Here is a 14045-nt window from a genome sequence, read left to right on the forward strand (position 1 = left end):
AGTATATGTTTTATTACCAAAACTCTCCACATAATTTCATACTTTGTCAGTATGATTCCATCCTTTTCCACTCAATAAAATCAGATTAAGCAGAACCACACAAGTACCCAGTGCAGAACTAGGCTCTTTACCAAATACTTCAATTTCTTTTTACTTTTGAGTAACCATTCGGATGACTAGTCTCTTCTTCTACTTGAGGAAAAAAAATATATATACACTGACGCTGTGCTACTCTTACTTTCAACAATATTTAACTTCAAACATTCATGTTTATTTTTAGGTGAAGTAACTACAGGAGGGTAGAGCAGCCATTGCACTCAAGAGTACCATTTTGTCAAAAGTATCACTTGAGAGAAAGTAAACATTGTTACTCCTACAAATATTTGCTTTAAAACTTTACTCAAATGTAACTATTTACTACCTACTTATAGATCAGCTTTATTAAAGAATGAGATGCTGTACGCTTAGTTTTGCTCATGTCCATATTTTTGTTAGGACTTGCAGTCATCTCAAGAGCATTTTTACTTTGAGCATCACTTCTTTTTTTCTTTCTTAATGTGTTGGACTTCTCTGTTGTCTTCTGGTGGAATGTAGAATGTTAGTAAGCATGAAGAAACAGCTTGGATGCAACAATGATAAAATAACTAGGAAACAGTTTGACTCTGCACAGCTTAGTAAATGTATAGTTGAAACTTTCTACAGATTTAAATAAATAAAATACAGCCTTTCCCGGAAACACACCTTAAGCAACACAGTACCGTACTTCACATTCAACCACACTTTAACCCTGAGAGCTGGACTTAATTTCCTTTATTTTATTAATAGCCATTTCTTTACAGATGAGCGACCTTTTTGGAAAGCACTGTCCCAGCAGATACTCTGCTGACCATTTCACACAAAGCCTCTAAGATTTGGCACAAACAAAATATACAAATTAGCATCTTTGTATGCCACACTAATAAGAAACAAAGGAATCAACAATAAATATGATACAAGATAAAAATGCAGCGATAAAATGAAATGTCCTTAAATTATGTAACCCATCCAGAGCAAAAAATGCTGTTTATTTTTGACTTTGCCATAAAATGCTTTGTAATCAGGCTGATAATATTCAAGCTTCAGTATTGGTATTAAAGACTCATTGGAAGAGATGATTTCCTTTAAAAAAAAAAGCTGCAGAGGAATCATCTTAATGAGCTAAAGTCTGTTCTGATAAGGCCTGAGATTCCTCTGGTCTCAGTACGTCTGATTTGTCAAGGTCAGGAAAGGAAGTGAAGGGAACCCAGGCAACAAGCTCATGATGTATGTACAGTCAGGGTTATTTATGTGCCCCATAGTTAATGTGGAGTTTGTCTCCCCCTACTGGTTAAATGAAGTGTAAACAAAACAAATGTTCAGCATCCAGAAGAGTCCATGCAGTTTGTTGTTCAAGTCCGACTCTTCCTCCACATCTGCAACTACAAAACCTGGATCAGAAAATCCAGTTGATGTTTGTCCTGGTTTGACAGGAAGATGCAGAAATGTGTCTCCTCGCACATCCGGGTACGATCATAAAGAGTTTCCCCTTTAGCAGTGAAAACCAGCCATCACTGAGGTGGAAGCGGCTGTGTCACGTTATGTCGACTCGCTAGAGGCGCTTTCTAGAAACACTCAAATTAGAGGGAAATAGTAAGAATGGAGTCTGAATTAGCAAAAGTAAGCACCTGCACTGACCTGAAAGTCACTTTAAAACTAAATGAGAACCTGAACATATCAGAGCCAGGCTCAAATTAAACTGTGAATTTAAGGGGACAAAACAAAAAGCGTAGAATAAAACAGTCCAAACCACTTCAGGGATGAGAGTCTCAGGTTTGCAGCCATCCGTATTCCAGCTGGAACTAAAGGACGCCGACAAAAGCGTTTCCGCTGCTCTCAATAGCTCCGTTTCAACTGGGAAAACTCCTCGGACCTGGTGTCGTTTTGCATGGCTAACAGAGTACTCGTGGTGCTGTGGCTGAGTCAGGATGAAGGTGCAAACAGTGTCTGAAGAATTCACCTGCAAACGCTCTGCATCGACAGCCAGGAGACGACCTAACTTTAGGAAACTAAAAGCAAAGAATGGTTTATTTAAACAGCACTGTTATAAATAAAAGCAGCCTAAATCTAAAAGAGATTGCACAGCCTAAACTGGGAACACAAATTATTCCTCAGTTAGCAGGAGTACTTCTGAGCAGATGACTAACTTTAAAACAATCTAAGAAAACAGCTTAAATTGCATCTAAACTGCCCCTAAACGTTGACCCAGAATATGCAACTGGACATTAAGCCGAAGTTTCCTTCGAAACCTGGGAAAAAACAAACAAACAAAAAAAACCCATCCGCTATTTGCTCTAGAAACCAGCAGCAGTGACAGATTCAGTGCTTAATGTACAAAGCCAATGTGTTTGTGGAGACCCAGCAGGAGGGACGGCAGGCTGAGGGTGGAGGCAGATGAGGGATCCAGTGGGTGAGGACAGCAGGACTCAGGGAGGCGTCTCTGCGTTATTAGTGGTGGTCTTTTTCTTTGTGACCTTTTTCACCGTCTTGGTTTGAGGCTAGCAGAGGGAGGGAAGAGAGAAGAAGAGCTCAGTTAATCAACTGAAAGAGTGTAAGAGAAACAAATAAAAGGACCTAATCTTTAGAGTCCCCACACATTCAATCCCTTTGCAGACTGAGCTGTTCAGAGCTCTGAGTCCTTTTTATTACATTGTTAAAAAGCGTAAATAGTGCTGCTCACTACTGGTTTTCAGCTGACATGGACCTGGCAAAAACCAAAAAGAGGGAAGATAAAGAGATGGACAATGGATGAGCAATTGGAAAAGGTAAATAGACAGACAGGGGCATGAACAGAGAGATGGATGGAAAGGACGAATGAATGGATGGACCGACATAATGAATGCAAAATGAATGGCTAGATGGACAGATAGATGGGCGATGTAGCTAAACATACAAAAAAAAAAAAAGAAATTCAAAAACTTTTTCATGTTTCACTTTTTTTTCATGCTTATCCAGACGAGAAAAATACTTTCCCAGACTGATTATGAGCCGCCGCGAACAAGCAATTCAAGTTGAAACATTCGTGTTTTCCTCTTAGTGATCTTTGATAACCGATAAACCAAAAGAATCCTGACAAACGCACAAGAAACTGATTAAAAAAAACAACTTCCTAGACAAGCTATCTGAAGTGTGTTCTTACCTCTGTCTTCACAGCCGCTACCTTTTTGGTTGTCTTGGCGACGGTGGCGCTCCGTTTTGGAACTTTGTCTCCCAAATCATCATCCGAGTGTTCGGTCCTCGTGTCTGATTGGTCAGAGCCGTGTTGGGACGACGCATCATCGGCAACAGGTGCTGATGAGCGGGCTGGACAGAGAAGGTTAGTTCGACAGCAGCTTTGGGTTTTACACTCACGTCAGCAAACTATATAAAAGAAAGAGCCGTTTCTGATTTCTCCTTCTACCAGACTAGTTATTACACCTCGTTTATTTTAGAATGAGGAAAAAAACTGTTGTGGCTGTTCGGAAAATTGGAGTTGTTAAGTTTATATTAAAAACAAGCTCTAGAACAAGAAAGCTTTCAGGCAAAAAAAAGAAAAAAAGAGATTCAGAGATTCAGAAATTATTCAACGTGGAAAATGTTTGTGTTAACTTCAACCCCACTACGGAAATCTGTTGCACTGAAAATTAAAACCTGAAATAATTTGATTTGTAGTAATTAAATTATTTCTACAGCAAACAGCAAAACAAATTGGACATTTTCTTTGCTTTGCAGTTCCAGTTTTAGGAACTTGCTGGGTGTCTGACCGATATCAGAGTCCTGTAGCTTCAGCGTCTCAGTATTCAGGACAACACAAACAGCAGTGAGACAAAGAGTCCTCATTCTGAGCCTCTCTTCGCTCCAGAATCACATGATCCTCCCCACCTCAACCCCGCCCCCAACTCCACCCTCTCTGGACTGCTTCATTATCCTCCGGCGGCAGAGTCTGAAATCATACGACTCCTCGCAGCCCAAATACGACCCGCCCTCCTTTCAATGAACAAAGTCCTTAAAGTCACTCTCTAGCACAAGTTAATGCTTGCTAATATTTGTAAATGTGTGCACCACTTCCTGGCCGATGGGACGTTTGTGGGCTTACTGTGGCGAGCGGAGGAGCTGCGCGTCCGCGGCAGCGTGCTGGACCCCGAGCTCATCTCGTCCGCGTGCTCTCGTCTCGTCCGAACCTCGGCTGTGTGCAGGTCCAGCTCGTCCTCCGTGTTGATCAGGGTCAGGTCCTGCATGCTGAAGCTGCGCAGCTTGTCAGAAAGCACACCCTGGCCCTGGGCATTATGGGAAAAGAAAACGGACGTTAAGAGACGAATGCATCTTTTCTGCCCGTTTCTGAAGGAGACGGGCAGAAGTTGACAACAACAAAAAAAGTGATACTTTGAATGAATAACCTTGCAACATGTTTCACAATTATAAGAACCTCTGATAGAAATAACCTAGAAACAAAAAACAAAAAAAGGCAAAAGGTTGCTATGGCGACTTTGAGATGCAATCTCTTGTTTAACCAACTTTACCATCATCTTCACTACAGCAGGAAAGAGAAACATGGTGGGAAGATAAACTTTGGTTCATTTCAACACTTCTGACTCTAAAAGAAAAACAAACTGACCTCTGCGTTCTCTCGAGAAACAAATCACGTTTTTAAACACAAGCTGGGAGACAACCTGGACTCTACAAGTAACAATATATTTTAACAAGAATAATATACCACAGACTGGACGCCTCACCTTGGTGGCTGCGGTGACGGCTGCGTTAGCGGCGAGGTTGAGACCCCGTTTTCCGAACTTCATCATGGTCTCATAACTCCTGTCTTTGGCCTGTGCGATGTATTCGTCAATCTCCTTCACACAGCAGCGGGAGCAGGTTGAATCGGTGAAAAATAAAAAAAAAGTGACACACAATACGGGGTGTCAGGATGAAGTAACCATTAGGCACTTGAATCAGACATGAATATTTCAACGTGGATGTGGATTACTTTGTCGCCGTGCGACTCAAGACGTCTACCTTTTCTTTGTTGGAGAGGGTCGGGTGGACAAACTTGCGGTAGAGAACGCTGGAGCCCTTGGTGTAGGGCGACAAGAGCCAGATCACGAAGGCTATCTTTAGCTCGAAGTAAAATGGAAACCTAAGAAAAGGAATAAAAAGTTGAAGTTTCAACAATAGGCTGGATTAAAGCTTCTCCTGAAGGTTGAGCTCACGACTGAGATTAAAAACTCTGAGAAAGGAAGAGGGCCTGGTTTTCTTCCAAAACCTAAACCATTTTTTTCCAGAAATGTTTAAGTACGTCGTTTGGATTTCTTGTACATTATTATAGCTACAAGTGAAAGCAAACATAAACACAAGAGGCGCTACAGCTTGTATCCATTTTTGTGTGCATTCACTATACCATCCAAAAATTGCTCATAAAACCTGACATGATACAACCTTTACGTTGAAATATATGTTATTTAATCTAAAAAAAAATAAATCAATCAAAAAAAATGCTGCATTTTCAGTGAATAAAAATCTTTGCAAATGTTTAAGAAACAAAATGACCTGCATGGCAGCATAAGGCTCTCAAGGTGATGATTATTGTTCTCATAAAACATTTGCAACAGACCTAAAATGTCCATCACTTGCGTAAATACGAACCGTTTGTACCGTAGCACGTGTTCTTCTTCTAACAAGTACTGCAGATTTCAGAGTTGAAATGCTTTCATGAAATGACTGTTGTCATAGTTATTTGAAAACGGCAACTTTTTCAGGGAAAAATAGTTATTCGTGAAAGCTAAATAAATAAATAAATACATTTTAAAAAAAGGCCAGTAAAAGATCTTTGTCTGAAGGAAACACGTCCAGTATTTTTGCTGGGATTTCCAACACTTTAACTCAGATTTCACTTAAAAATTTGAATAAAAAGAAAATCTAATTCCTGCGAAAATATTGCACCGCATAATGCGTTTGGAGAAGCTGCTCGAGAGCCATTCTGGTAGTGGCAGCTAGAACGCTATTATTAGTCCGTCTGAGCTGAGTCATCAGAGTGAAGACCTGACTTCTGCACATCAGTACCTGCTTGGAGTGGGTTAATCTTCCACTCTGAGCAACTTGTCCATTTATTCTTTCTTTGCACACCAACCTTCATCCCTGGGAGTTTTGTTTCATCTTAAAAGTTCTGTTTATTGCACCGCTTTACGGAGTGTGCAGGGAAAGAGAGAAAAAGTTTTTGTCTCCAGAGGGTCACAGTGGAAGATGACCTCCTCAAAGCTGCTAGAAATACATCAACCAGCTTAATTTCTCTTCTCCAACTGTAATAAATAAATGAGACAGATAGAGATAATTAATTTAATCTTATGATAGAAGTGACAGCTGTCTGACCTAGGTGGTCTCTCTTTGAGGAACCTTCTTTGAGTTACTTTTAGAAAAAATGTTTACAGTTCTCCCCAATAACTTGGACCAATTTTCTGCAGCAGACAAAACTTCAGTAGTGGTTTATTTGAAAACCAGCAGCTGGCTGCTTTAAAAAAAAAAAACCTACAACAACTTTGAAAAGAAGATTAAACTAAAACTAACCCGAGCACTTCAAACGTCTCGTCATGCAAAGCTCGTTATTTGTTACAAGCTTTGCGGGCATGTCAAGATCAAGATCCTCGCTCACCATGACAGGAGCAAGTCTGTGACCGTCTCTGCTGTGCTGAACAGGGCGAATACTATCCAGTACATCATCCATTTTACCTGCAGAGACAGACGCACAGGCGTGAGAGACGAGAGAATATTGGAAAAGCAGCACATGAAAACACACCCGTTGGAACGCAGCACAGAAGTTACCAACATACCGAAGCTGGGCAGCGAAATGCGTTTTCATTAATTCACACCAGATAAGACGCACACACACACACACACACACACACACACACAAAAAATAAATAAAATTACTGAAGTAAGCTTTAAAACCATGAAGTGAAGGCAAATTATCTCAGACGAAAAACACGAGGGTTCAGATTTAGTTGGAACATCAGTGCTGTAAAACCGTTCTGTGAGGTGGGAGAATAAATGTGGATGTTTAAAAGCATCAATGGGAGTCAGACGGACGTGCAGCCACAAGACAAAACCACATCAAGCGGCTCACTTAATTAGTCAGATGGGGAGGGAATAGAACCAAAACACCAGTTAAAAAAATAAAAAATGGTGTCACCCTCTTTCCTCTTCCTCCTCCCATCGCTCGCTACTTCTGCTTGAGCAACAGTCGAGGAGTTGCCATAGTAACCTGCCAGGAGGAGACTGCGCTCCAGTAGAAATGTAGGCTGAGGGCCAGCTCCTCCTCCCAACTCCGCCCCCCACCTCTCATCGCCTACTGATGCAGCGATGAGGTAAGCAGGAGGAACCCCATTTAGCTGCCACACCATCAGCTAAAGGCAGAATGGGTCTCTGCAGCCCTTTTTGTTGGGTTCCCCTAGAAATGCTTTTTAATTCATTAGTACCAGCGCACTGAGCCCCGACTGGATTCTGTTTTGTTTTTTTTAACGACGCCACACAAATACAGGAGAGGAGGGAAACACACAATTGATAAATACATAAATAAATATAGCTTGTTTCAACCCTTTGCAATATTTTCATCATCTTTTAGGTCTACAAAAGACTTAGTAAGATGGAAATTAAAAACAACATAAAGCAGGACCTACATGGGACCTCAGATTGTGCATGTCTGGGTGTTGACCATTATAAGATCATGAAGAATCTGACAAAGAAGTGAGGTCATCTGAAGACAATGGTGACCAAAAACAATGGTGACCAAACTTTTTGAAAACCAGTTTGAAAGCAATAACAATGTAGGAGCCTCAGAAATCTGAATATTGGTTGAATAAAAAGCGTTATCATCAATCATTTAAACTCGAGGTACACAGAACACCAACAGTTTCTCTGTTGCTTTCATTTATTTGTAAGTTTTTACAAATAAACTTTTTGTCTCTTCCATCATATGTAGCATAAATCAGCTTTACCAAGACCAATTTGTCATCATGTTACGCTATCAGGCTTATTAATAAAGTGGGATGTTGTGAACCAAGTGATAAACATTTTATTCAAAGTAATACTGTAAAATTTAAATAAATGAGACATAAAAAGATACTTCAAATAATGTAATTGAATGCATGTCAATAGAATTTGCAATGTTTGCTAATATTGGAACATGCTAAAGAGAAAAGTAAAGGAAAATCTCAGTGTGTTTCAGTTGTCAAGGTGAAACTGGATGAGATAAGCCTTACAATGTAAATGTTACCATAGATGTACGTATATATTGTGTTACCGTGTCTGTATGTAATGTGAGTGAGTATGTGTATAAACATGGCTATTTAAATATAAATGTGTGCACATATTTTAATGTATAGATAATATGTACAGAAATGTATCTGTAGTATGTACAGATACATTTCACTATTGTAGACTGCTGAGAGCATGAATAAGGGAGGCAAACATAAGCCTTAGCTTCAGCCTATTCCTTATTCGGTAAATTATTTGGTTTGTAAAACAGTGTTTTATTTCGTTTCCTTTTTTGTAATGTTGCAACGTTCCCAAAATAAAAGTTAATTTGAAGCTGAATGTGTAATTTACAAGATCCAGGATTTGCCTGCTTGTGACCTTAATAAAAGGCCTTTAATTCCCACTGTGACGAAAAAGTTAGTGTTGTTTTTTTAAACCCTGTTAGCTTTTTATGACCAAACGCAACAATGGTTTAGCAATTAAAGAGAGAATAAAACCACAGTTTTGCTTATTTGGGTCTTTCAGCGCATTATCATTTGAAAGATTTTCTAGCCAGAAATCTTTTTTGTAGATTAAAAGGAGAAAAAAAAACAACACTGAAAGGCTTCAACAGAAAAAAAAAACTCACTCTTCAAAGCTGACCTCATGATTTAAAAAAAAAAAATATCTTGAAACCATCCAATTCCTTTTCCAAACATTTTCAAACAGCCGACACCCTCTTTCTTCAATTTACTGTCTTGACTGTGTCATGCATTCAGTCTTTAACACACTTTACTGAACTATAGAGAGGTCAATAAAACATTCAGGTGGCTGACATTATATCAAAAAAACACTGAAGTGACATTTCTTACTGAGCAATATCGACCTATTCCGACTTAAACCCTAAAATGTTCCTAGTGTCCAATAACTCTTTGAATTTGGGACGATGTCTGTAAAAAGAGCAGGCAGCAGCCGAGGGCAGAAACTGCCAGGAGGAAGAACTGAACAGAAGGAGGTCATGAACGGCCCGCTGCCACTCGATGACCAGAGGTGACACTCACATATTCCTTCACGTTCTTCGTTTTGACAGCCTTGTAGGAGGAGTATGCTGGGTACAGAGTCCCAAAGGCGAGGCTGGAAAAGAAGAAAGGAGTCCGGGTCAGTGCGAGGAGATTCACCAGGAGAACATGAACCTCTGGGTACGGATACCCACAGTCAGACACAATCATGGAGACGAGTCGTGTTTGCACTGAGCTTATATAAAACAAAAGACGGCTGCTCATTCTGCACCATTTGTCCTATTTTTACTTGAACGAGCTCAGCCTTTTTTTTTTTTCTTTTTTTTTTTTTGCTGCTGGAAAAAAAAAAAAACAGGCTGCTCCGACAATCAGTAATGGAGATCACACAGTCAGGAAGAGTGCAGGGAGATAAAATGGAAAAAACACACAGATAGGTCTGTCAAGGGTGGGAGGCCATGTGTTGGCTCATGCGCAACTCTGGGACTCTGAGCTCACAGAGCTGTGTTTTTGATATGCATCTGGTTGCGCCCTTTGTTCTTTGTGCGGATTTGTGCTGATGTGACATATGCTAAACGGCAGACACAAAAAGGGCCGTCACCAGCGCGGGATTAGTCAGTACTTGTGACCTCTTACTAAATCTAAGGGATTGAATGTGCAGCAGACTGAGACTCGGGCTCGGGCTCCCACTTTGAGCATATTTATAATTTCTCCCCCTCCTTAACATCTCAGCTCTTCTGTCCTATATACGGTAGAGTGTGAGCTGCTCAGTCTTGTGTGCAAAGAGACTCCAAGCAGACCCCAAGGATAGTGGGTCGCCTGAGCTAATACGAACTTCTTTGTCTCCATTCCACAAGCTCACCTCACTGTGGATATACACAGTGAGGTGAGCCGTGCATTTGAGTCTCTTCCGGCTCAAATGCATAGAAGCTGTACTGTACTATTCAAACGGTTTGACAATTTGCAAACGTATTCGTCCTGTTATGGTCACATCAGAAATGTTGTAACATATTCGTAATGGGAGGGGTTTTTTTCTATCATTTGAACAATGCAATTAAAAATTGTGTATCATTTTCCTTCCAACTACCAATTATGTGCAACTTGGAAGTGATTCATCTAAAAAAATAAAAAATGTTCAAATGTGCAACTGCAACATAAAAAAAGCTAAAGCAGTATAAATTTTCTTTTTTTTTTTCCTCTTTGCAAAGCATTCTGCACGTTCAAAGAGCCAAATAAAGAAGAGACACATACAGTCAACTGTTTGAAGTGCTGAAGCTATTATGATGCATATGTGGTCACACTGCCTAATCATTGCATGACTACCTGAGGCACAGCGGGGTAGACGAGCCAGCTGGAAGCAAACTGGTAGCAGTGTAATTGTTATGTAATGCAGGAATATTTATAGGAAGGATCATTATTTCTGTACCAAAGGCCCCTTTAAATCCTGAAGAAACCGTCAGTATTATTGACATGTAAGGAAGGAACTAAAGCAGCGAGAGCCAGACATAAGCAAACTAAGCTGCTGCTGAGACAGAAGTTGGCCTTTAAATGTGAATTCTATGAATAATCAAACTTGATGTACTTTGAAATTTCATCTGATTAAGCAGCTCAAATTACCAACTGGTAATTATAAAAGGGAGGTCAATGTTAAAGTTTGCATTTAAACGCTGCACTCTAACTTGACTGACAGATCAACCGAGTTAGCCCGCAAAAGATATCGTTTTGGTACTTTATGCGAGGCCATCTATTTAATAAATTATGTCAAGTGCATATGATGAAAAAACATTTTCTTTGTGAATTAGAAGATAAAATTACATTTGTGTTTGATCTATTTATTTCAATCGTGATCTTGTTGAAAATACGAGAGATTCTGACCTCTGCCCAAGGTAAGTCTAACACATGTTTTATAGAGTCATAATCATATTTCCTTACAATAGATGACTTCAATCATTGGTTGTCAAAGTACGTAGAAATATCCCCCTATCTTGTTACAAGCTGATGTGTGGTCAGTATTAAATGTGCTGTAATGTAGGGAACCCAAAAAGGTTGGGTAAAAAAAAACAAGTAAAACTACTAAGATCTGAAATAAAGAGGTAAAACTACCAGCGCCCTTTCAATGACCCGACAGTGGTGGGCGGTGTAACTGGGAGGTGGGATCCCAGGTAAATTCGGGCACCAAATACTCTTGGGCCTGCCCTGGAAACAAGTCAGGATGACTGAAGCTACTGGCTGTGGTTGAGTCATCCACAGTACGGGGATGTGGTGTGTCCAGGTGGAAGAATGAGGCCCTAGTTTATGATGCTACACAGATATATCGTCACAAAAAATAACTAAAACATAAACAAATGAATTTATCCACCTTTACTCAGTCAACATTGAGTTCAAGGCCACTGAAGGCTGTTTTGTATGCGTATACTTGTCCGCAGCGAGGGTTGCATGTTAATCAGGTTGGCTAACGAACGGCTTCTTTTCATCCCCAGCAAAACAATCTCTCTTTTGGTTTGTTTTTAAATGGCCAGCGTCGTTAGCTTTGAGCTGTTAGCACGCAGATTGTGCTGCATCATCGCCCTTATTAAACAACACAGTGCAAGTGTTGAAAAAGTGAGCACCCACGGCAGCTTTAATCGGGTTTTAATCACCAGGCTGCCCACGGGGTTTTCTTATTTACAAAGTTTTAGTTGTATTTGGGCAGAAACAGACCGCAGCAGACCTTGTTGAGCATCAGATGGCGATGAATGGAGCAGCCGTTGACGACGACGATGATGGGGATGATGTAGCTAACGTTTTAACACAACAGATGGAGCCCAGCCCATACTCACACCACTATCCGCGAAATAATCCAGGACACCATGCTGCTGGATAGCCGAGTCGTGAGCCTTCTCCGCGTCTAGGAACTCTTATTGTGGCTAGCAGGCGGGCTCGGTGCCCCCCATTCCTCCTCCGGGACGCGGTGTGTGCCGATGCGGGGCAGGAGGCTGCGGATCCGGCTCGGTCTGCCACGCTGCTGCGCTGTCAGGTGAGTGAACGTCCACGGAGGATGTGGATGAGCTGCTACTGCAGTCTGCTCTCCGCCACTGCTGGAAAGACTGGCTCTTAAAGAGGCAGCGCCACGCTGGTTAACGTCGCTTTCAGTCTATGAATGCCCCCCCGCCACGTTTTCCCCTCCTCATGCTCTCACAGCTCAGTGTACTCAGGGCCGGCCCAAGCCTTTTTGGGGCCCTACGCATATTTTCATTTGAGGCCCCCTATAGCAACATGTCAGCGCCAGATGCTTCATCATTCCTAAGCTACTATGCTAGTTTGTATGTAACATATTGGCTATCTATTTTTTCAAAAGTTCTTGTTGGCTCTGTGGCCTTTATCTCACAGTTGTCAGACTGGAAAGTGGGTTATGAGAGATGGGGAAAACGTGCAACAACCATGTCAACGATTAAATTATTCATACATTAATCGTGTGCCACCGCAGCTATCTTTAGCTTCATATGTAATTAGCCTACATCATTCCAGTGTTATCGTGGCTGTTGATTTTTGCCTTTGAGTAGTAAACAAAAAAATAGCTATTTGGATTCTGAAATGCAGAGTGGTATTTAATTGTGCCATATTATTTCAGCTACTTGAAAGTGACATCAGCAGAAAAACACTGAACTTATAATAAAGGAGTTAAGAAGTTTATTGTCTTATATTTTCCCAACATAGGCAGTAGCCAACAGCAGGAAGAGTTTGACGTATTATTTGTGTATCAACTATATAATAATTGTTCCATGTGTATTTGCATCTAGTTTCTATTACTCAATAATGTTAAAGAAATGATCATGTTAGCTTAGGGCCTCCCTGTGGTGTCGGGACCCTAAGCTGCCACATAACTCATATTGCCTTTCAATAATCTTAAAATAGTGGTGCTTAAAATTATAGTCATTCAGTAAACTAGATTATTGAAAGGTGAATTTATTTCAGGAACTCAAGTTGTTAAGTGAAACATATAGATTCATTAGATAAAATGTTTTTCTATTAATTATGATTTCCCACTTACAACTAAGCACATCATTATTATAACTTCATGCTGCCATGGTGAACCCATAATGATATGGCGTTTCCCCCTGGCAAATATTTTCTGCCATATATCAAATAAATTGCCTCTAACTATCAGATTTATGCTTACAGTAGAAACATTTTAGTGTGACTTATTTTTTTAAAGCCCAGGAAAGGAGATTTTCTGCTTTGGTTATAGATTCATTATGCAGGCTCATTTTCAGGTTGACAGCTTAATGTCTTGAAAGAGAGGTAGCTAGATTCTGCAAAGGATTTATACAGTTTAAATGTTTTTGTGAATGTAAATGTTTAGGAAGACTTGGCTTCTATTTATAGATCAGTCCAACTTATTTTCTCCTACACTGTAGAGTCCAGTGGGCGGCAAGCTCTTTAAATTTCTCATGGTAATTTCCGATGACGTGAACCGGAATCTTTCTTGCAAGGTCTTTTGCCAGATTGTCGTAGATCTTCCTCTTCTTTCTGTCACCAAGAGGTTTCCAGTTCACAAGAGGTGCAAGATGTGTCCAGCCGCTCTCTCATGTAAGAATGAATCCGCTACCTAATTAGTTTTGCCAAATAGGAAAATTGGCAGTATTTGGTTTGTATGAATTATAAATTAGCTTAAATAAACTTTTACTTCAACCACTGTTTTTGTCAATTTCACAATAACTAATAATAAATAATTAATTTTGTAAAGATATATTTTCAGCACGCTGTCAGTTTTAT

At 40.3% G+C, this 14045-nt stretch overlaps 1 protein-coding gene across 1 annotated transcript; it reads right to left on the reverse strand.

Moving 5' to 3' along the window:
• Positions 1–795: 795 nt before the first annotated feature.
• Positions 796–12468, reverse strand: reep2 (receptor accessory protein 2). Its single transcript, XM_044127738.1, has 8 exons — positions 12110–12468; positions 9336–9408; positions 6695–6771; positions 5065–5185; positions 4788–4901; positions 4151–4331; positions 3215–3378; positions 796–2573 (listed from the first exon to the last, which is right to left on the reverse strand). The coding sequence occupies exons 1-8, from the start codon at positions 12139–12141 to the stop codon at positions 2502–2504; spliced, it is 834 nt and encodes a 277-aa protein (XP_043983673.1). The 5' UTR covers positions 12142–12468; the 3' UTR covers positions 796–2501.
• Positions 12469–14045: the final 1577 nt, after the last annotated feature.

The sequence above is a fragment of the Gambusia affinis genome, linkage group LG09 (genome assembly GCF_019740435.1).
Source record: "Gambusia affinis linkage group LG09, SWU_Gaff_1.0, whole genome shotgun sequence".
Lineage (NCBI taxonomy): Eukaryota > Metazoa > Chordata > Actinopteri > Cyprinodontiformes > Poeciliidae > Gambusia > Gambusia affinis.